Raw genomic sequence first — 24,705 nt, 5'->3', positions numbered from 1 at the left:
CACTTTCTTCCAGTAGACTAATTAACATAACATTTATTCTGACTTTCCCGACTATCCACTGGCTCCCTCTTTTTTACACCATGAATGAGATATTATTTCAGTGGAAGAGGTGTAATTTATCACTTATTGTTCCTGTACACAGCATGGAAAGTTTAGAAAAGATCTCTAGTTCTTGGACTCCTCCCCGCCCCCCCGCTTTTTTTTTTCTTTCTTTATTTTTTTAAAAAGGTTAAGTAAGATGTGGTATGTTGTTCCATGTTATGACAATTTTCCTCAGTTTATCAGCCACAATGAATACTGCATTTCTTTAGGAACTGCTCTTGTAATTTCAGTACCCCAGTGGCACAGGATAATGCAGCATCAGGAACAGAGATGGTTGCAAACAACTCAGTTTTGTTGTTGAACCAGATGAACGTGAAAATGTCTGTTTAAGTCTGAGCCCTAAAGCGGTTGCAGCCAACTTGTTTCCCTCTCATTCCCCTATTTGGAGATTGAGCATGAGACTAAACTGTGTCAGAAAGAAGTAGCCTGAAGCAGCTGGCTGGAGAGATGACATTTCACCAGGATACAAAACAAATGCACACAGAAAAAAATGAGAAAATAAGATAAGGTGGTTGAGATTGCATACAGGACAGGTATGCTTGTACCACTGTGTCTGGAGTAACTCAGAGCTTACGAAATCATTTAAAGCTCATTTTGATCAAATATTTCAGACATATTGTCAGAGTGAATGTTGTACCAAAGAACCTAAAAGAAGGGTTTTGTGTACATAGTGCAGGAAGGCTGGACAATTGCTTTTTATCTTTAGTTTACAGATGGCATGTAACCCCTTTTTCTGATTTCATACCAAAAAAACTTCTTATTTTTAAATAGTTAAGGCACTTCCCCCCCAAATATTTACGTTTAGCCATGCACATAAAAACAGGACTGAGAAAAATATTTTAAAAACAAACGATCTCAAATATTTCTTGAGGGATGCTTAAGATGGATGCTATTTTTTTAATATATAAAGTAATTCAACATTTACCTGAAGTTGTTCTTCTAGTGCAGCAGTAGCTTTATCTCCACCACTTTCATCCACCACAACTACCATATGAGTAAGGGAATTCACCCTGACTTGTTCCTGTTCCAAGTCTTCTTGAAGTGCCTAAAAAGAAAAGGGGGAAAAAAATCTATTATTGCTCTTTAGACAGGAAGATTCCAGTCCCCAAACACAGTTCTGTGCCAGAGTAGAATCTCATTGACTAAAAAATGGGAATACATGAGCAGTAAGGTGCTACAATATGCAAATATAGTTGTCCCTTTCCTGAAAACTATCTAGTACAATCTGTCTTTCTTCTCTAAGTGTTTAGTTCTCTCATCAACATTTAGAATAAAACTTTGGATTGAAAAAGATTTGTTGAGCTTGTGCAGTTGACATTTTATAAATATCAATAGCTTACTCATTTTAAATGGCTATTAGATTACTTTTTTAACAGTGTTTGTATGTGTTATAGTATTACACATAAAAACTATGTTAAAGAACATTATTAACGTTGCAATGTCAAATACGCAAAACTTAGGAAATACTAGTATTAAGGGTTGCCTGTGCAACCTTAACTTTGCCCCCTCTTGTGTGGGTGCATTATGATGCAGTCTTGAATTACATGATCACATACTATTTTTGCCACAGGACCCCTGCTTCAATCAGTACACAGGATGATTGGTGCCTACTTAATGAGCAGCTATTCAATATGTTTTTTCTCCTTATTGTTCAATGTGTAGTCCCTGCCTTATTTACTGTACACTATTCAAACCTTGCTCTGAAGATAGTTTACATTTTACCTTAATGGACATTTGTTTTCTTTTATTTACTGAGTATTAACTACCTCATGGCCTTTTCTTTGGCACTCGACATGATAGTCCGAGTGCATTACAAATATTAATGAATTTATTTTCAGATGAGTGGAAGCATCCCCATTTTACAGGCATAGAGAGATTAGGGCCTGAGGACCATAGTACCTAGCATTGCATAACACTTTATATGTTGCAAGTACTGTTCCTACTGACTGTAGTTGCAGCTGCGAATTTTTAGCACTTCTGGAAATCAGATCCCAGGGTCTCAAGTCAGGAACCCAGAGAGGAACAAATAGAAATCACCTGTAAAAAATCTGGTTTCAGTACTTGCCCAATATCACATAGGAACTCTGTAGAACTGAATTCCATAGGGCAGCATAAAACTGCCTCAGACATGAGACTATCCTTTCTCTTCCTGTGACCTCTTGCTTGTTCTCCTTCTAACTTCTGCAATAAGTGAAACAAAGGTCCTACAGACAACAATATCTTTTACTGCACAACCTTGTTGCGTCCCCAGAGCAGCTCTGCCTTATGCACTGAACAAGGCAAGGTTCTGGTGGAAAAAGCCAGTATATGATAATGTAATTAAAGACTATAATAAAACATATGCAGAGGAGAGGTGAATTAAAGTTGTCAGCTTGTTGCTCCAGTCTCTCTCTCTAGACTTGTCCAGTTCTATTATTTCCATGCTCCCCCAGGTCTGGAAGTTGTGCCCTCTACTGCCTGACCTAGGGGAGGGGATCGCTATCAAAGTGCAGGCTCCCTGTTATCAGTTCTGATGCCCAGACCCAGATCCAGTTAACACCACCCCAGAGATACAAATTGCAAAGAAAATCCTGCCCAGCTCCAGGCTGGAGTACGATCAGTGAAGACAGGACCTTTGGGGATTTATACTGCTAAAATTTAACAAATCTGTACTGAGCATAAGCAAACTGCAATATTTAAAAGTTTTATAACTTAGCCAAATTTGGGCAGTTTTTATAGAGATGATAACAGCACATCCCTGTCACAAAGATGACCCATCCATCAAATGTTAATTCCCTGCTCTAAAGCATGGGGACACTAGAGCATCTAAAACACAAGTTAATAGATTATATTTAACATGGGGAGGGGTCCCACAATTTTTTCCCTACCCTAATTCTCAAGAATGACAGAACTATTATGGTTGAAATTTTCAAAGGAAAAAAATCAGTGGGAGACAGATCTAGCATGGAAAACTTCATCCCAAATGGTTAAAGTTTGGCAAAGTTATAAGCAACTGAAAAAGCTCTTGTATTGGGAAAAATCAGGAAAACTTAATATGCAGAAGTCACCATCCATCTGCATGTTTCATGTTTCAGAGTAAGGAGTCAACAGTGAGGTGGCAAAATTTGCAGATGATACTAAACTGCTCAAGATAGTTAAAACCAAAGCAGACTGTGAAGAACTTCAAAAAGATCTCAAAAAACTAAGTGATTGGGCAATAAAATGGCAAATGAAATTTAATCTAGATAAATGTAAAGTAATGCACACTGGAAAAAATAACCCCAACTATACATACAATATGATGGGGCCTAGTTTAGCTACAACTAATCAGGAAAGAGATCTTGGAGTCATCGCAGACAGTTCTCTGAAGATGTCCATGTAGTGTGCAGTGGCAGTCAAAAAAGCAAACAAGATGTTAGGAATCATTCAAAAAAGGATAGAGAATAAGAGGGAGAATATCTTATTGCCTTTGTATAAATCCATGGTATGCCCACATCTTGAATACTGTGTACAGATGTGGTGGTCTCATCTCAAAAAAGATATACTGGCACTAGAAAAGGTTCAGAGAAGGGCAACTAAATGCTTACGGATTGGAATGAGTCCATATGAGGAGAGTTAAAGGACTGGACTTTTCAGCTTGAAGAGAGCTAAGTGGGGGGTATACATAAGAGAGGTATACCTAATCATGGTGGTGTGAGAAGTGAATAGAAAGTTATTTACTTTCCCATCATAAGAGTAGAGGGGCCACAATGAATTCTATGCAACTAGGTTAAAAAAAATCGAGAGGAAGTTCTTCTTCACACAGCACACAGTCAATTTGTGTAACTCCTTGCCTGAGGAGGTTGTGAAGGCTAGGACTACAACAGGGTTTAAAAGAGAACTGAATAAATTCATGGAGGTTAAGTCCATTAATGGCTATTAGCCAGGATGGGTAAGGAATGGTGTCCACAGCCTCTGTTTGTCAGAGGGTGGAGATGGATAGCAGGAGAGAGATCACTTGATCATTACCTGTTAGGTTCATTCCCTCTGGGACACTTGGCATTGGTCACTGTCGGTAGACAGGATACTGGGCTCGATGGACCTTTGGTCTGACTCATTATGGACATTCTTATGTTCTTATGTAACACATTTCAGTTTACACCTGTTTTCTCTTGGTAATTATACTTAAAAAGTAACACCCGCATACTGTCAATTAACATTTTGATAATGGAGAGACTCTCATAAATACAGGGCAGGAAGCCACCTCCAACTAACATCTAGTCCAGCTGCCTGCGCAGAAGCAGGACCAAATCCCTGACATGCATTTGACTACTCTGTTCTTAAAAACATTTAATGGACAGGGATTCCACACCTCCCTTGGAAGCCTATTCCAGAGCTTAACCACCCCTATAATTAGTATGTTTTTTCTAATATGTAACCTAAATCTCCGATTCTGCAGATTAAGCCCATAATATCTTGTCCTACCTTCAGTGGACAGGGAGAATAATTGATCACTGTCTTCTTTATAACATTCCTTAACATACTGCAAGATTTATCAGGTCCCCTCTTCCCCGGTCACCTTTTTCTCAAGACTAAACATGACCAGTTTTGGGTTTTTTAACCTTTCCTCATATGTCAGGTTTTTTAAACCTTATCATTATAATTTTTGTTACTCTCCTAAAAACTATCTCCAATTCTTCCACATCTTCCTTAAAGTGTGGACCCAAACCTGGATACAATTACCTTCTGTGCATTACATATAACTCTCCTATTAATGCACTCCAGAAAATATTAGCCTTTTTTGTAACTGCATTGCACTGACGACTCATATTCACTTTGTGATCTACTACAACTTCAGATCCTTTTCAGCAATTCTACAGCCTTTCTAGTTATTCTCCGTTTTGTAGTTGTGCTTTGATTTTTTCCTTCCTCGGTGTAGTACTTTGCACTTGGCTATACTGAATTAAATATGTTTGATTTCAGCACAATTTCCAATTTGTCAAGGTCATTTTGAATTCTAATGCTGTCCTCCAAAGTGCTTGTAACCCCTTCCAGTTTTGTATCATCCACAGATTTTATAAGCATACACCCCACTTCGTTATCTGAGTCATTAATGAAAATATTGAATAATACAAGACCCAGCACAGACCCCCACATAATACTTATTAGACAAGCACTACCAGTTTGACAGCGATCCATTGATCAGTACATTTTGAGTATGGTCTTTCAATGAGTTATGTGCCTACCTTATACTAATTCCTTCTAGACCACATTCCCTTATTATTTTGAATGGTCACAATCAATATAGTGGGGCAGATTTTTGGTTTTGTTCCATTCCCTTGGGAAATTCTTTGCAGAGGACTTACACAAGAGAAAAAGTCCTCCACTTGGGATTACCCTGGTAGAGGGGAGCCTCAGAAGGCATGGAGAAGGCATAAGCAACCCCCTTCCCCTCTTTCTTCACAAACTGCAACGAAGGGTAGTAGAGCGTGCAAATTTCACTAGCTAGCCGCAGACTAGAATCTACGAGAGAGGAGTGTAGTTCAATAATAAGAGCTTTGAATGGCATAAAATTATTAACTTCAGTCACTGGAATTGTTGAGACCAGAACTCATGGTCTCTTTCTGTTTTTCAGTCTGGTATACCTCCCCCTAGGCCAAAATAGTTGCTGTTGTAGTCTTCTTTTCCTTGTTCTCCAGATCTAGTGTTTCTCCCTGAGACTGGAACACACTCAGTGCAGTCAGTAGGCAGGGAGTTCTGTGAGGCATTCTCAGTGCAGATGGGATGTTCAAAGATTTTAAAATCAAGCTCTTCTGAGCATGTAAAAATAGCAATTTTCAGAGACTTATAATTTGGATACATTTTGGTACCTTTTCATGGGGACAGCAAAAGACACCTCTTTGATCCCAGGGCTATCCCATTGCCATGTCTGAAACACTATAGTTGCCAGAGCTTTTCAGTGAAATTATTGAGGAGGAGTGGAATTAACACTGGCAAAACTACCTATTTTTCCCCTTTCCTTGCTCTCAGGAAAGGTTAAACATTAAAAACAAACATCACCAAAACAACCTGGGAAAGAGAAAACTTGGAAAATTTCAGCCAGAATAGGTAAAGTCTAGAAAAGGTTTAAGCAACTGAAAACAGGTCACATAATTGAAAGTGTTAGGGAACCTTTGCTATATAAATGTCATTAGCTGTAGCAGCTCTGCATATCATATGTACTATATTATTACTCATTCTGACCTGTGTACTGGGTGAAACCAGACAATCACTATGTTCTCGAATGAACTCACACTGAAAAATTATAGAAGACAAAAACACCACATCACCCATGTGTGGATACTTCTCACTTCATACCCCTTCTGGGTGACACTCTAACCTTTATTACCCACTCCCTCTCAAGTGACATCTGTTACTCCCTACTCTTAACTATCAATCCCAATTTGTTTTTAGCTCAGTTACTGATTTCTTTCCCCAGACCTAAATAACTGTTTGGTTTGAAAATCTGAACCTTCCACCAACAGAAGTTGGTCCAATAAAATATGTAACCTTACCTACCTTGTCTCTCTCACTGTCATGGCAATTCATAGGAACAAACTATAATGCAAGAACAAAAATAGGATTCCTTCCCACTCTTAAGAACAACTGCATTGTATCAAATCACTGGTGAAATATAACTGGACACCACTCACACACAGTGACAAAAGCACAATCGAACAAATGTTGGGATAACAAAAATAATAAAGTACTCTAGCAGCACCAAAAGCAGATTTAGACAGAGCTCCTATTCTGCTTCACGAACTACCTCCCCACTCTTGTCACTAGAAATGTGCTTAGCTGACTGATTCTCTGGCAATTAAATCAAGGAGTAACAGGATAAAACAACAATAAATCAATATAGCCTCAAATAATAAACTCTGTCTGCAGTGGACAAACTGCCCTTTTCCACAGCAGCATACAACAGATGTTTCAGAGAATAGAATGGTTTTCTCTGACAGATGATGTATATAATTGTGCCATGTATCAAAGTAATTGGAATCAAAAAAGAAAAATGGGGCTATTCATACCTACCCACTCAAACATGATTTTTGTGGAAGGAGTGTGAGCAACTGTGTACAACTGCTGTTCAGTGACATGAAAACCAGAGAAGGGCCCAGGTCTGAAAATTAGATCCAGATCCTCCAGTCAGCGGGGTGTTCGGGTTAAAATGGTTCAATTATAACATCAGAAGGTTAAAAATCCAGTGAGCTCCCTGACTACATCGTTAAGAGAGATTTGACAAGAGAGTACCCCAATTTTCACAGTGTAAGTCTCAGACATGCAGAATGAAATCCAAATAAGCTAGTTTCCTATGCCTAGAGGCAATGGGGATTAAACAAGGCAACAGCTCAAATTTATATCAGACTTTTTTAAGAATGAGGCAGGCGTCAGTCATGTAACAAAGACAAAAGGTCATCAGAGGATAGTCATCTTTCAACATGACAGAATACAGCAATGTTATACAGAGAGAAATGTAACCAGCATCTGCAATACATAGGACAGGGGGAGACTGTAAGCAAGGCAAATAGCCTTAAATAATACAGGACTCTCTGCTCTGTCTCACTGTGTGCTCCTTGTATTCCCCCACCCCCACCCATACACACTTATTAATCTTAAATAAATCCAAATCAGTGGTAGGCTTACAGATTCTCAAAAAACAAACAAACCAATCTACTCAACCCACCACCCTGAAGGCCATTAATGACAGATCTGTTCCCAGGTCTACTATTATCATTACTTCTAAAAAGAAATTATTCCCAAAATATACAGTTATCAATTTGATCAAAAGAGGCACAGGCAGAGTATTGTACTAGCTCACAGGGATCTATGTAATTGCAGCATCTTCCTTAGTAAAAAAGTCAAAATGTCTCCTGCTAACACTTTTCCAAACTGGCTCTACTGAAGTCAATGGATTGTTTTTTAAAGGCCAGAATTTCACACAAAATAACCAGAACCACTATCATGTGTCAAATTGTGTGTCAAATTTCCAATTAACACACGTCAACATTACAAATCATGTACTGGGATACTGATGAAGGTATCCAAATGGGGGTGGAGGGGAAATTCCATGGTCAACCTTGATTCCCCACATACCTTTTCATTTTAAGGGATGTATTGCAAACTCCAAAAGTGGCAACTTTCCAAGATTTTATTTTTATAATGAAAATTTTGCACAATTCTCCAGCAAAACTCTAAACTTCTGAAAATTTTAGCCAGTTTAACTGTACAAAGTGAAATCTACACATAATTTTAAAAGTGCATTTTTGTTTAAATCACAAAATTTTAAATATGCAGCCTTTCTAGGCAAATTAACAATCTTCAGTTTCTCTCAGGCAGGCAGAATTCTTTCAGTTTTTAAAATGCATAGCCAAGACTATTTGCAGAAGCAGACAAAATACCTAAAATACAGGTCAAATGCTTTTTTGCAGTTTCTTGAACAATTATGCCAAAGTAGTTTGGCAAATTTAATGTGGGATCTGTAAACATGTTCCTTTTTGTGGCCTTAAAACCCCCTGGAGTTTGTCTTTGGCACAGTTCAGATAGAAACTCCTTTCTATACTGTTCAGCTGAAAGTCTCATACAACACTAAGTTAAGAAGGGGAGCTTGCTGGTAAGAATTCCTCTGTCTTTTCCTGGCCATAAATAACAATCAATCCTAGACCTGTTTTACTGAATGGTTTCTCTTCTCAGGACTGGATTTCACTCACTCTACCTGGGCCCACAAAGAGAAATCGGAGTATCAGTCTCAAAAGCATGAGCAGTATTTGACACAACATACAGAAAAGGGAGATTAAAAATAACCAAAGATACAGAGTTTGAGTCAAGAGGCAGAAAATAAAATGAACAAAACAGATATTCTAGATGTGGAAGGAAACAAGGGGCCAGGAACTAATCAAAGGGAGATAAGGAGAAAGAATAAGTATGACAGAAACACACAAGAGAAAGAGAGAGGTTGCTGCATTCCATCCAACAAACCTATCCACCATTCTGGCTATAACTGCCCAATTTGATGTCATCTTCTCATTTCTGCTTTCTGAATTGTCCAGTTCCTCCCAGCAAATACCACAATACTAATACTATGCAGTAATTGGGAATGTATGCATCCATGCTAAGGATGTGAAACTTTCAAAAAAAGAGATTACTTATACCTTATCCTGAAATTAAGTACCCACTGTTTTGTTTGTGTTCATATCTAATGCAATAAAACTTGGTTTCAACTGTTTTCCTCACACATTATATGCTGTCATGAATATTTACCTTTGCTGCAGTATGCAGCTTTGTTATGCTGCAGGAATCAGGGGGCACTGATGTAGACTATAATACAAAATAAATTCTATGTGAATGTTGCAGATAGTTTTCAAATGTCTGCAAACATCTTGTCCTCCAGTTACTACCTACAGACAGTACGTAGTACTGAGAAGAATTTTAATCCATGCCCAGTGGGGAGGGGAAAAAAAACTCTTTTTTATCACTTTTCTTTCTGAATGATCCCTTGGTAGAGAAGATGGAGTTGAAACCTTAGTTTTTAAGTATGCATCTACAAGGTTAAATGACTCATCACATTCAGAAATGTGGAATCAGTACATGGGAGAGGTAAATTTCTGAATACCCTGAAGACCCAGGGTGAAGTCCTAGCCCCACTGAAGTCAATGATGAAACATTCCACTAAAGTCACTGTGGCCAGAATTTTACTCTCAGAACAAAGAGATGCACCCATTATATCCATTAAAATCAAAGTTCTTAAAGGGAATGTAGTGTATCACTGGCACAAGAAATTATTAGCTTAAATGCTATTAGCATTGAAAACCATACATGTCAAAAGAAAAAACAAGAACCCAGTAACCAATTTTTGACTGAACTTGTCATATACATTGTTCAGCTCCAGATTATCTTTTCACCTTTACTTGCCATTTTTTTTAAAAGTTTTATTTAGTGCTCAGAAAATGGACTGGACTAGAAAGCCTGGAAACTGAAATCTTCTATTTACCCACAGACCAATTACAGCATAGGAAGAATCAACACCACCACCACTAGCTTTTCCAGAGTTTCTTACTAGTATGAGAGCTCTTCTGTGTCATGGTTAAGTGAAAAGTTCAGTCTCCATGCAGTTCTTGGCCTCTGCTGCCGCCCCGGTTTAATTTCTGACAGTAGATTGTATGATGCAAAGTCTTGCCCTCTACAAATTGGGCTAAAACTATCAACTCATTCCAAGATGATAAAAGGGATCAGATGATAAAAACTTCTGGGTACTATAACTGAACTGAATTTGAACTACTAACACAGTTGAAAGACATCTTAATCTCTTCACACTTTCTGGTATCACATCTCCTAGGCCTTATGTTTTTTCTGATATTTATCTTCCTATCTTCTATCATGATGCATACATGTTTGTATATATGAAAGACCCCTGCAAGGGAACAGAACCCTCCAACTACCGGCCAATAACCTGCCTCCCCACAACATGGAAAGTCCTATCAGGCATCATAGCTGGGGCATCCAAGTACACCAAGGATAAGACAGTCCTGAAGAGCCAGCTCAGTGGGAAGAACAAGATCCACGCCATCAACGGATACGCCCTGCCGTCTCATCAGATACCCTGCCGATATGTGAGCTGGCCAAGGAGGACATGGAGGCTGCCGATGTGAGACCCGGAAGCCCTCACAATGCACGGAGTTTCCACCCCAGCAACACCCAGAGACGTATACCACCGGAAAGAAGGAAGGAGGGGCTTGGTGAGCGTCAAGCCCTGTCCTGGACGAAACCCGGAACATCAGGAGACATCAGTAAGAATGGCCCCAAAGATGAGCTGCTGAGAGAATGCCTGAGGCAGCAGCAGACATGGAGGAAGACCAAGCGAAGAAGGTCCATGGCAGACAAGACCTGCAGGGATGTTACCATCGACAGATAGCTAGGTGGCTGACATTGGGAAATCCTACCAGTGGCTGGAAGGCTGGACTAAAAGACAGCACTGAGGCACGATCATAGTCAGACACGGAACAGCACTGAGCACCAGATCCATTGAAAGGGGTCTACCACACTAGAGGAGGACCCAAGGTGCAGACTGTGCAGAGAGGCCTCAGAGACAGTCCAACACACGTGGCAGGATGTAAGTGCAGGCAGGAACAGCATACACTGAACGGACAACCAAGTGGCTGGCTTGTGTACAGGAACATCTGCACAGCGTATGGCTAGACCCTCCCAAGACCAGATGGGAGATTCCACAGAGGAGTGTGGAGAAATAGGAGGGCTAAGATCTGTGGACTTCCAGATCCAGACGGACAGGCAGGTACTGGCCAATCACCAGACATCGTGGTAATAGACAGGACCAGAGACTGCGATGGTGATAATATAGCAGCGCCAAGTGACAGCAACATCAGAAGAAGGAATATGAGAAGCTGGAGAAGTACCAGGGCCTGAAAGAGGACTAGAGAGGATGTGAAAGTGAAGGCCAAAGTGGTCCCAGTGGGGTAGGAGCAATCGGGGCGTGACTCCTAAGTGAGTGAGTGGCTCCAACAGATCCCGGAAAACATCAGAGCTCTCTGTCCAGAAGAGTGCAGTGCTAGGGCAGCAGACATGGGAGAAGACCAAGCAGAAGAAGTGCCATGGCAAGACAAGACCCTGCAGGGATGTACCATCGACAGATAGCTGAGGTGGCTGACATTGGAAATCCTACCAGTGGCTGGAAAGGGCTGGACTAAAAGACAGCACTGAGGCACGATCATAGTAGCACAGGAACAGGCACTGAGCACCAGATCCATTGAAGCAGGGTCTACCACACTAGAGAGGACCCAAGGTGCAGACTGTGCAGAGAGGCCTCAGAGACAGTCCAACACACAGTGGCAGGATGTAAGATGCAGGCAGGAACAGCATACACTGAACGGCACAACCAAGTGGCTGGCATTGTGTACAGGAACATCTGCACAGCGTATGGGCTAGACCCTCCCAAGACCAGATGGGAGATTCCACAGAAGGTTGTGGAGAAATAGGAGGGCTAAGATTCTGTGGACTTCCAGATCCAGACGGACAGGCAGGTACTGGCCAATCAACCAGACATCGTGGTAATAGACAAGGACCAGAAGACTGCGATGGTGATAGATATAGCAGCGCCAAGTGACAGCAACATCAGGAAGAAGGAATATGAGAAGCTGGAGAAGTACCAGAGGGCCTGAAAGAGGAACTAGAGAGGATGTGGAAAGTGAAGGCCAAAGTGGTCCCAGTGGTGGTAGGAGCACTCGGGGCTGTGACTCCTAAGCTGAGTGAGTGGCTCCAACAGATCCCAGGAACAACATCAGAGCTCTCTGTCCAGAAGAGTGCAGTGCTAGGGACAACAGCTAAGATACTGCGCAGAACCCTCAAACTCCCAGGCCTCTGGTAGAGGACCCGAGGTTGAGGAAGACACATACCACCCATAGGGGTGAGAGGAGAATTTTTTTTTTTCTATATATACACACACACACACAAATACGCAGAATTACTGAATTTAGCACCATATTAAAAAATCTGCTTTATGTAACTCTACTTTTAAGACTCCTTTTAAAAGTGATTATCACAGACTTACCAGAATTATATCTTATTTGCTGTATTGAATTTATTTGCCTATGTTTATATTAGTTTTAATTTATGCAGTTTTTAACTCTTAATCATTCCAATTTAAGAAACACTTTTCTACATGAGAATACAAACAAGCTTGGTCAAATATCTTTCTTTCCCCAATTCCTGGTTTGTTATTTTTCATAATTAAATACATTTTTCAAAAAAACCCTCTTCCATTACAAAGCTACAGACTACACTTGGATAACTTTACAACGCTCAGGGGCTACATACTCAGACTCCCAGTACTGCTATTGAGCTTTGGAATTCCAATTATAACAATTAATTGTGTCTCGTTGCTACTAGAGCACACAAATAAGAAAGCACAAGATAACTAGAGGAAAGAAACATAGGAGTAATAAAATCTAAAATGTTATGCTTTGTAATAAAAAGGATATTACAATTGCCTATTTTCTTGATATCCAACCAGAATTTCTAGTCTAGTAAATTATGAATATGAGAAACAAAGAAAATCCCAGTCTTATTAAAAAATTCTGAATTGCAATGCAGTCCTATACAAAGACTTGGTTATTCTGAAAAGCTTAAACTTCAATAAACAAATAAATGAATGCAACCCACTCTTCTCTAATACTAGTTTTGGAGCTTTAAAAATGTGAAAAGGGCACTGATATACGTTCCTTCTTTAAACAATATTTCGACTCAAACAGTAACAAACGTATGTAAAATAGCTTACCTTGTGTTCTTCTACTTGATGTTTTAAATCTTCTAGATCAGGGCCCAGGGGCTCTGACTCAATTTTCTTTGTTCGTTCTTCTGTTTTAGCTAGCCAGTCAGATAACTGTGTTAGTTGCTGATTCTGCAGGTCCATGAGAATTTTATGTAAGCTAGAATCAAGGAAAACCATCTTTTACATTTTTATATGTAAGAAATTGGTAAGCAGAAAGGTTTGCTTACACTTGCACTTTTTTAAAAGTTAAATTTAATACTTGTATTAGAAGGTGCTCACAAGCCGGCCCTGTACAGTACTGCAGGTTTACCCACCTTGTCCTACAAATGGGTTTAAACCACGACCTAGAAAGGCAATATATTCATCTGAGATGGTAGTTTGGATTCCAAGCCCATTCCATTTGCTGAGACTGCCAACAAAGGTGCCATTTTATGGTTTCAAATGTATGGAAACAGAGGCCACAACTCATTTCTGTGGCAATGTACTAAGAGACATCCGGTGGTACTGAAATTGGCCCATCCTGATCAGCCTGATTTGAACCAGTCAATGTGAAATCTCTCACTTTACTAGCTGGGCATTATCTATTTATTGCTGGCACTTCAAACCAGTGCATTTTACTATTAAGAGCTGGTCAAAAACTGGAAATTTCCACCCTATGGGAAATTCTAATATTTTAATGTGGGAGGGGAGAGGGGAATTCTCATTTGGGACAAAGCCAAAACACATACACACTTTTCTTTTATTTTTCTTTTTTAGGTGATCTCAACATCTGCGTGTAGCTACAGCTGGGTGTGTCCCTACCTGTATGTCTGCTGGAGGGGGCTTGTCACAGCAGTACCATGTAAAGGGAGCCCAGGCTGGTGGGTCAGGTTGACTCAGTGGTACCCCAGTTACAGGGGGCACACAGACATTTTGAATTTTTCTTTGCAGAGAATTCCATTTTTTTAATTTTTGTTCTGATTTACAATGAAGAAAAAAATTGAAATTCCTGATGAAAATGTCCATCCTCCACACAGCTCTAATTATTTGTTTTGCTAATGTAATCACAATTTGTTCCAAATCACCAAGCACATATTTTATCTAATTTTGGTAGACCGGTATAGCTTTTTTTTTCCCTCCACAATAAGCTTAATTTTCTCATTGCTTGAACATTTTTTTAAAAATAGTCTGTGAAATATTTATATAAGTTATGAACTACTTAATACTTACCAAACATTACTACACACATATTCTACTTTAAATGTAAGGAATAATCAAAGATTCCATTGCAAATATTGACTTTTTGATAGTAATCACTATACATAGTGAAAAATTAATATATGTTTTTAAAATAAATACCCAGTATGTAGTTAAACAGATGACATGGCAAGTCTCAAAAGCCAGAAGATGGTTTAAATATGGGCTGAGAACAACTGGTGTTGAATACATCAAGCAGAAACTGACACTGGACATATCTTCTGGATCTGCCCATGTGTAGAGCTTAAAATATTTGAAAACAAGTGCTATAGAACTTTAATAGTAGGAACAACTATTCAACCAGAACTAAGATATTAATGAAGTGAGCCTTTCACGGTCCAAGCAATGAACTGATTTTACAAAAATGTATGTAAAAATGATACTACTGCATAGGTAGAGGATTCAAAATCACCCATGTTAAAAGATTGCTTTCTGTGCACAGGAGAAACAGCTTCTTATGAGAAGTTAATACCCCCACTTAAACTGATGTGTGGCAAAATGTCAGGTAAGAGTATAGTTTTGGAAATTAAAAATATTTATATAAATATAAATCAATGCACAATATTGTGTTAGAATAATTTAGATTTTAGATAGCTAGTTCTTTTCATTTTCTTTTTTTCCCATGTAGTAAATTTCCTTTTTAACAATTTGACTCTGATGGTATTCCCCACCTCCCACACACTATGTTTAGCAGGTTTATTATCCTTTTAGACACACACATACACCTTGGAAAAACAGGAGGGTCAGCATAAAAAAATATCATCATTTTGAACAGTTATTTTAAACAAAGCCATAGGTAAGTTCATCTGTAGTAGTCAATTTTTGATTTAAAGTTTCTCAATTCATCACTTAATCCTGTACTTTGTGTATTGAGTCTAGGTGCTGTAAACGAAAGAACCTTTCTGAAAGGATAACCACTAAAGCAGGTAAGTGCACAATAAACAGACCTTTTTCTGTAACTGCTTAATTTTAAACAGATAGTACTTCTCTAGAATTGAAAGAAACAGAACAAAAGCCTATGGGAAAAAAACCCATTGAAATTAATGGGCACTATCTCTATCCCAAACTTGTGTCCTGCGGTCCAAAATAAAATCCTGACTTGTCTATCCGACATCATCTTGTGAATGTGTTGTTGTCAGCTCAAGCTCAGCATGTCTAAATGAAAGCTCTGAATATAACTCTCCCGGCTACCTCTTTTATTGACCACTGTGGACACCACCACCATTCTACCTGTTATTCAGGCCCATAACATGGGAATAATCTTTGACTCAGTCCTCTCTCTAGGTCCTCACATCCAGGCTACATCAAAGGATCACAGATTAGCGCTGAACAACATTGCCAAGATTCAGCCTACCCATCCACACAGCTAAACATCTCATCCAGGCTTTTATCTCATGTCTGCAAATCCTTTTCTTTGGCTTTGACAAATTTTTGCATCTATTCAGAACACTGCTGCAAAGATCATTTTTCTAGGCCATCACATTGATGTCACCTCTCTTTGCACCCCTTAACTGGCTTCCACTTTTCTACTGTATCAAATAAGCTCTTCACAACCAATCCCCACTCTACTACCATCTCTCATTCAGTATAGGTCAAGTCCCACCTCCTGTTCGATCATGATGCCAGCTTCCATCTCTCAGTCATTAAAATTTGAAATGAACACTTTTGTGATCTCTCTCATGCTGCATCTCAGGCTTGGGAGAAGCTCAATGGGAACATCCACAAAACTAACTCATTATGCTCCTTAAAACTCTTCCCACTCTACTACCATCTCTCATTCAGTATAGGTCAAGTCCCACCTCCTGCTCGATCATGATGCCAGCTTCCATCTCTCAGTCATTAAAATTTGAAATGAACACTTTTGTGATCTCTCTCATGCTGCATCTTAGGCTTGGGAGAAGCTCAATGGGAACATCCACAAAACTAACTCATTATGCTTCTTAAAACTCTCCTTTGCCATGAGGTCTACAAGAAACTTGACAGCCGTTAGGTTGCTGGCGTGCTGAGACCACTGCCTATCATATTGTCCAGTATTGCCTCATTGTTGTACTTCTCAGTCTTTCTATATCCATCCGTTATCTTAGATTGTAAATTCTTTGGGGTCTTTTTGTTCCATGTTTGTAAAGCACCTAGCACAATGGGGTCCTGGTCCATGACTGGAGCTCCAAGGCACCATGGCAATATATATTACTACTCCTGCTACTATTATTAAAATAAAAAAAATTCCTAAACTGTATTTCCCCCATACTAAAGAATCAAAAAAAATAAATTTTAATTATTTTTTAAGCATTTACTTCTAACTTCTGTAAAGGAAGAGATGGCGTTTCTTTTGTTTTTAAAGTCCTTAGGAGATGGCTCAGATACTACATTGGTGTGTGTCACTATTAGACCTCAGATTGTTTCTACTTAATCCAGTAGTCTGAAAGTCAGTATCGTAATGTTATAAGTGAGTGGTCCTTATAGTACGTGAGCAACATTTGAACAAAATGTGTAATAATGCTAAGAAATAAGTTTATTACAGAGCACAAAAAGTTTATTTCCCAGGGTATTTATTTTGCATATTAATTTTGGAGCAGGAAGCATTGACTGTCAATGGGATTTGGTTCCTAAGTGCCTAAAACCCTTTTGAATTATGAGTCTTTGGCTCCTAAATCAGTTCGGTGTTGCAATGCTGAGTACAGCAACACCCAAACACCTTTAAAAATCCATCTTAGACACACTTGAAATTCCACTCTGAGTCAGACTGGATCTTCCAAATGTTTTATTTTAAAAATCCTGATTATTTAAGAGTATTTTCCCTCTTCTATAATCTGCTCTCAAATAAAGAAGCTGTAATGTTCCAGAGATATCCACTCTAGATTCCTGCATAGAACAGAAAATACCCTTACAGAATCCTTTTCAGATTTACACTGAGCACAATGCATGCTAGGATAGGTCTTCATGAGTGTTTTGCCAACAGCTATACAGTGCAGCCATAAAGTTCATAGTTTTGTACCTCACTATAGAGTTTTAAATTAAGAATCTCTCAGTCAACTGAGACAACAGAAATGTCTTGATCTATTTTTTGGTAATACAAAATCAAACATGATTTTGAAAAGCACTCAGAACTTATTTACATAGGCTATATACTAAAACAATTTTAGACAGCTGTAGCGAAGTTTAATAATAACTAAAGTCAAGGAAGCAGCATTAGGATCTGGAATATCAAGATTGGATTAGAAGCTGAACATGGACTAGAATCTGCAGATGAAATTCAAGTGCAGACAAAATATTATAAACCGTGCTTGTGAGATTTCAGCTCCAAGTGACAGAACACTCAAGAAATAGTGTAACACTTTCAAGATTAGACAGTAGTGATTTGTGGAAATTAAGACCTCAGCTCAGTGTGCCTAAAAATCAATGGGAATTACTCATTTTATGAAATTACATTTGCATGTAAAAGGGAACTAGGAAATAGGCTCGTTGCAGTTTTAGACCAGTCTTTAAATCACACCAGTAGGGTCAAGTTTAAATCCAAGGATTTGAATTCAAAATAACCCCATACTCCCAGGATTCAAATTCAAGGTTACAATCCTCGTCAGTCTCTTGTTTAGAGTAGACTCTTCCACAGAAGAGGAGCAACTGTATTTGCCAAAGACAATTTTTATTTGAATGCATAATCAGTACTTAAAAGGTAGAGAAACAAAAGGTTATGAATCTTTTTTTTAAAAAAATGTTCCTTTGTAAAGAAAAAGAAAGAACTCTTAAAAAGCAGTATTAATAGAGCATATTGAACTGTCTAAAAGCAGAATGCTTGCTTTCCTATGTGACCTTCATGCATATACCACCTGTAAACACATCAGCATTTTCAACTCCCAAGATTACTAATGTTTATTAAAACTAAATGTATAGTCTATTAATTTTAAATTCAAGAGCTGACAGTACTGTATGAGAAAAAGATTTGTGGAGCATTTGAACCATCTTAAAAAAGAATATTTGTGTCTGTTAAGGCCCTGATCCCAAGTCCCATAAAAGTCAACTGAAAGACATCTGTTGATTTTTATAGGAGTTGGATCAGGCCCTTAAGGTTTGCTGGGGATATACTCTAATATTTAATCCATTCCTTTACCCTTTGTGCCAACCACTCCCGTTGCAGGAAAAAACATATAGTGGCTCCAAACAAGAAAAGATACACTAGCCCTGTAAATTTCCCCATTCTGTTCCATTATCAGGTCAACCTATGTGGCATGTTACTTTGCCCTGAACAGGGCTGTTATGGTGCTTGAATTGTTCTGAAGACCAGGAGATCACTGATCAATGTTTGGTCACCAGGTTGATGCCATTAGTCATGATTTCTCACTTAACAGAGTGGGCCACATGAAGGCTGTTATTTTCCACCATGTCTTCTCATCCACCCAGATTTTAACAACATCTGGTCACTACTGCTTGAAGTTGTGTAAGCCCTTTTGGACCCATGCATCTAACCTTCAATAATGCAACTTCAACCTTGATGAAGCTTGGAAAGCTGAATTGAGTTTATATGAAGTCACAAATAAACACCTTGTGAAAGATGCGACGCAGAAGATCCCTGGTTTCGATCTCCCATGAAGCTTATGGGCAACCTTAAACCGTATCCTCACAAATCATGCCAGATGCGCATACTTGAAACACAAATGGAAAATTAAAGATTCTCCAGTAAGCAACGGTGTTCACCCAGAACAGACCATGGAACATGTAACGACTCAATGCCCGATTCACAAATTTGAAGGAGGCATCACAGCAATACACGCTGCTATTATCTGGCTTAACTATGTATATGCAAAATTATAGCTGTTGCTCTACATTTATATCAGTCAAAGAAGACAACCAGGTCCTCAGCTGAAGCAGATGGACTGGTTAGCACATGCTTAGGAGACAGTAACTTCCTATTACAGGGTGAGTTAATATCAGACAGAAAATCTGATGGGTACTGAGACTTTGGTTAACATAGCCTACAACAATTAAGCAGGCTGCCCTTCTTATAGGTTTGTCTTCTTATTAAAACTGAAAACAATACTTTCAGCTGAAAGAGACCTAAAAAAAAAAGCCCTCAGTGTTCCTTAATTTTAAAATGATCCCCTCTCTGTCTCATTTTTAATCTTATCTAATATTCTCTCTTTTTTTTTATTAAATGAAGAAGAAATCACAGAAGACAATAAATCTGGTATACCATTTTAGAAGTACAGAAAGAAAATTGGGCCAGTGTCTTTCATAAAATACAAATATATACACATACAATCTGGTATTTACCATAAATATTTTGATCAATCAATCAATCAACTTTACATTAAAAAAAAGCCTTGCACTATCAAAATCCAAGTAACTATATTTTACCCTTTGTGTAAAGTATGTCTAAAACTGTCATTAGGAGGTGCGACTGCAGCACGCATAGGCACAGCCAAGCTAGCTTTGATTATGTTCTCTTACTAGAAGTTGGAGTGTGGCCACAGTGGTACGCATGGTGGCACAGGCTAGACACTGAAGTACAATCCTGGGCAGATCCCTGGGTACACACTTTCGTGGGTGAATACCCACTTCGTCAGACTAAAATGAAACTCTACAATAGTCTTACTGAACATTTCTGTCTTGATAGAGTTAAGTGACTCAGCAGTCACCTTTATCGATCCTGAAAGTTTTATCAGTTATTAAGGGGGGAATTAAATTGTATCACAAAATGTTCATCAACCATTGTTCGTTTCTGCACATTCTTCAATACATGCCTACTTTTCACCATGGGCGTTAAAACTTTCCAATTTATGGGAAAGATAATAGTTATCTTTAGCTTTAGCACCATTAATGCTTTTTATATTGTCAGGTGCAATGCTGAGCATAGCTCATTCTCTCAGCATGGACCTTCTCTGAAGTGCGGTGATGTTATTAAAATCTTGACATTTATTACATAGAGTAGTAAAATTAATGAAACAGAATGAAGGCAAACACCATGATGTAGTAAAGGGAACAATTTTAATGGCACTCAGTGTACTCATAATTAAAATATTTGTGAATCTTGAATAGAGCTGGTTATAATGTAGGTGGTCAGGAGCTGAGAATAGTTCTTGACTCACAAAAGAGTAGTGCCAGAACTCCCTGGACCCAGTTCTCCACCCTGGAATATGAGAGGGTGGCTTGGTAACCTGCGCAGAGCCCAAGGGAACCCTGTAGACCCACCTTCCCATTTGGGAAGGAGATGGATCTGGACTTAGGGGATCAGGAACAACTTCCAGATCTGACACCTGAAGCCACAATCTTTCCTTCAGGAGCAGGCCTGGAAGTGCCAAAAGAAACAACTTCTATATTTTTTAAACAAAACTATTTTTCTATATTTTGAGCAGCTCAGGCTTGGACGTATTTTAATCTGGGATTGTCTTTAAGGCTCATCTTTACTATATGTTGTCTGAGAAATATATTTTGGCTTTAGTAGTCTTGTTCTTTGGCTTTTGTTTTCTCTCTGTACTTATTAAAATGTATTGATTCTATGTCTATATATGGGTTTTTCTGTTTTATAAAATTTGTTATGAAAAGCAAAATTATGTTAAGATTAGCAGTAGAGAGAAAAATTAACGAAAGTTGATCTTGCAAGTAAAAATACATGTAACCATGATGATATTTTCTTTTCAAAACAAAATGTTCAGATGTGTTTTATAAGGTGACACACAAAGGAGGGCTTCATTAAGGGCTCAGTCTAGCACCCACTGAAGTCAACAGAAAACTCCATTGACTTCACTGATGGAAAAAACATTCCAACACTGTACTGCTGACGAAAAACGATTTAATAAAATCAAATCCAGAGTTAAATGGTGGATATAAACTACTTAGGAAATTAATGCAAATTTCTCAGATAACATGATATTTATATAGATGATTTATAAAGATGATCTTTAAAATTATCCTGTTGAACAACTAGCTTAGCTGAAACATGTCCATGCTACACTATAGTATGCTACTTATGCTAATGCTGGATATAGAGATTCTAGTACAAAGGCAAGTTTTGATCAAGTATACATGTTCTACCTTTAGAACTCAGCACTCAATTAGAAATTTTGAGAATTTAAAGTAAAACTTTCATAGTGGATGAAACTTTATTTTGTATGACATTATAATTCACATTTTTACTATAAATTCCACTTGTATTTCATATATTTTCTTCTCATATTTAATAGTTACTGAAGACTCTGTACCCATATAAAGACGTTATTCCTTCTCAATTGTATCTTCTCATCCTATTTGATACAGCACTAAAGGTGGTAATGACAAGTTTATGAAATCACAGTTGTTTCCATGGCAGTAACTTCTGATGTTAAAAACATGCAATAATGATTTCATTACTGTATCACACAGGAAAAGATGTTGGGCTTACAAATTCTTATTGAAGCACAAATATCAAACAATAGGAGAGAAAATAACTGAAGAAGCATGCTGCTTTGAGTATTAATGTTCCCTTTCATCAAGTATATGCCAGTTTTAAAGTCTCTTAATCTAGAATAAGAGGAAAGAAGTCGTTTAAAAAAATCGACAGTGGAGTCTGCATTCATTCAAATCTCATTTTACCTACCATTTCTCCATGTTAAACACATTATTAAAACACCAAAATCAGATTTCTAATCTTTTTTATTTAGATTCAAAATAGAATGGAAGAGCCTATTCTAAAACCATGGTTAATAAAAGAGTAATTAAAGCTTTAGTCACGCTTATCAGAGAGGAGAAGGGAGATATCTGACTATCCAGAGCTTAAGTAAGAGATGCTATTAGGAAGAAAATAGAAAGATTTAATACAATGCTAACCAAAGTGAATGCTATATATATTAAAATGTAAGTTGTACAATATTTGATAGACTGAAATACTGAATACAGTGTAATTTTGATTCCAAAATATTTGATATTGCTTTAGCTACACTATTTTAACAGAATAAACTATGTAAATTGAAATACATTTTTCCTTGATAACTAATGAAAATGCTGTGTTAATTACATCATCTACTGGTATAAAGAAGGAATTATGTTCCGATTGGACCACACTGCATAAATAGGTAATTTTTTGAGACATTTTCCTCTGAAGCCTCAGGATTTGGCCATTATCACTGCAAGATACTGGACTTCATCGACAAAGAGTCTGATTTAGCATAGCAAATCCAATATTCACACTTCTAAACTAATCTTAATTTAAGGCACTGAAATTATACTGGCAAAAATATTCAGTTTTTTCATTTTTAACTATTTGTTAATTTTCCCTCCCTATATTCCAATTTTAATTCTTCACAAAACATACCAAACCTTGCCGCATCTGGTAAGTTATTATTTATTCCTAATTTTATTCAAAGGGAAATAGCTATAGTACATACAGCTCTTTAAGGGCCAAATAAAATCTTAATTTATAATATAATGTAAGTGCCACTAATGTTCTCTACATACATCCCTAGGTAGCTATCAAATTCCTCCTGCATTTTCTTGGCAGTGCATATAGCATTCCTTAGTCTTATTTATCATTTGGATTACTGAAAGGCTTATGATCTGTTATACCTCACAGTGTCAGACTATCTGTACATGCTATGAGGGAAATTAATTATTCTATATGATGTATTACATGTTCTTGAATGTAATCCAGGAGAACCTGGTGCTTCCGGGATTTTTTCCCCTGTGTCATTCATGCCCACTATGCTTGAAGCAAGAATAGGGTACCAATGCAGGGCAGAATAAGATATTTTCATCAATATGTACGTATGTTTTGGTATATATTAAATGTAATATTAGCAAATACTTGTTAGGGCTCTGAGGCTATTAAAGGTCCAAACCTGCCTTGTTTAAATCCATGGGAGTTTTACTATTGACTAAAAGGGGAGCAGGAACAAGACCCAAGTGCCTGACAAAGAATACTGACTAAAAGAGAATGACACAGATTCTCAAACAGACACACAAAAAGCACTATTTCAGATCCCCAAAGTCTCGGTTATATTAATCAGGTTCATGAGGCCTCAGCGATTTTGAAGGAGCTATTTGTTGTTGTTGTTTTTAAAGCAATCAACAGTAATCATTTCTCATCTCCTACTGTCCAGGGTTGGAACTGGGATGTGGAGAAGGACAGACCATTGTGGCTGTGGGGGGACTTCTTGAAAGAGGAGAATTCACATGGGTTGTGGCAGCTGTGGAAGGACAAGTAAGGAAAGAGGTAACAGGTGGTCTGGGCAGCAGGATTATGAGTAGTTGGCTATCAAGCAAATATTTAACAGCACAGTAGTACAGGCCAGCAGCACCCAGCAAAGATGAGGAATGGGTAGCTAAGAGAGAGTGTCTGAGGAAGATTAGGGTGGTAGGAGACTGAGATAGGAATTGTCAAGGAGAGCCAGCTTTATTAAAATGCAGAATTGCAGCAAAGTTGTAGTAGTACAAATCTAATTGAGTTTTTTCTGAGGTAATATTTTAGACATAGGTTAGTTTGGGTTGATTCATGGCTATACAGCATACAGGCAACTCTCTGAGGCTGTTGGGGTGTTCTCTGGAATCTCAATTTTCATTAAAAATCCTCTGGTGGTTGTAAAAAGCTCTCAAAAACATAAATCAAGTGTAACCAATGCAGAGGCTTCTACATGAGTCTGCAGAGAACCTGGAACAGTGACTCAGAGGCGTGAACTTCCCAGTCATTTCAGGTCTTAACTCAGATGCCCAGCATGACAACTGGCTTGTCAACATTGTGGACTGTTTTATTCCTCATGTAAGAAAACAGCAGAAGGATCACAAATATGCACAATGTATTAAAAGTGATTTCTCATTTGGTGCCACCACTTATTCCCCCCACCCAACAAGAAGCCAAGCTCAAAGAATCTAGTGTTGGTGACTGGGACCTGGGCTGTCACACGGTGGTTAAAGCAGGAGTCAGAGGCCAGAACCATGGGTCAGAGCCAAAGACAGAAATCGGAAAAAGAGGATCATGAATGAGTTACCTGGAATGAGGCAAAGCAGGAGCAGTACTGGATCCATGGCAGGGAACAAACATGTACAAACACTATCAGAGCCATGCTTTGAGCAGCTGCTGAACTGCTGTTGGGATTAAAAGTCAGTCTGCTGACTCTTCCAACCCA

The 24,705-nt window shown here is 38.3% G+C and overlaps 1 protein-coding gene across 5 annotated transcripts in view; it reads right to left on the bottom strand.

Annotated features, from left to right (window-relative positions):
• LOC116822169 (dystrophin-like) overlaps window positions 1-24,705 on the bottom strand; it is an 836,401-nt gene that overhangs the window by 13,303 nt on the left and 798,393 nt on the right. For all 5 annotated transcript variants that reach the window (XM_075059855.1, XM_075059861.1, XM_032775843.2 and 2 more), the window contains 2 exons: window positions 13,385-13,535; window positions 1,028-1,147 (listed from right to left, as the gene is read on the bottom strand). In XM_075059855.1, the coding sequence (XP_074915956.1) occupies window positions 1,028-1,147; window positions 13,385-13,535 (271 nt within the window). The remainder of the gene's footprint in view (window positions 1-1,027; window positions 1,148-13,384; window positions 13,536-24,705) is intronic.

This window comes from Chelonoidis abingdonii, chromosome 1 (assembly GCF_003597395.2).
Source record: "Chelonoidis abingdonii isolate Lonesome George chromosome 1, CheloAbing_2.0, whole genome shotgun sequence".
NCBI classification, from domain to species: domain Eukaryota; kingdom Metazoa; phylum Chordata; order Testudines; family Testudinidae; genus Chelonoidis; species Chelonoidis abingdonii.
This window is presented reverse-complemented; position numbering and strand designations above follow the sequence as displayed.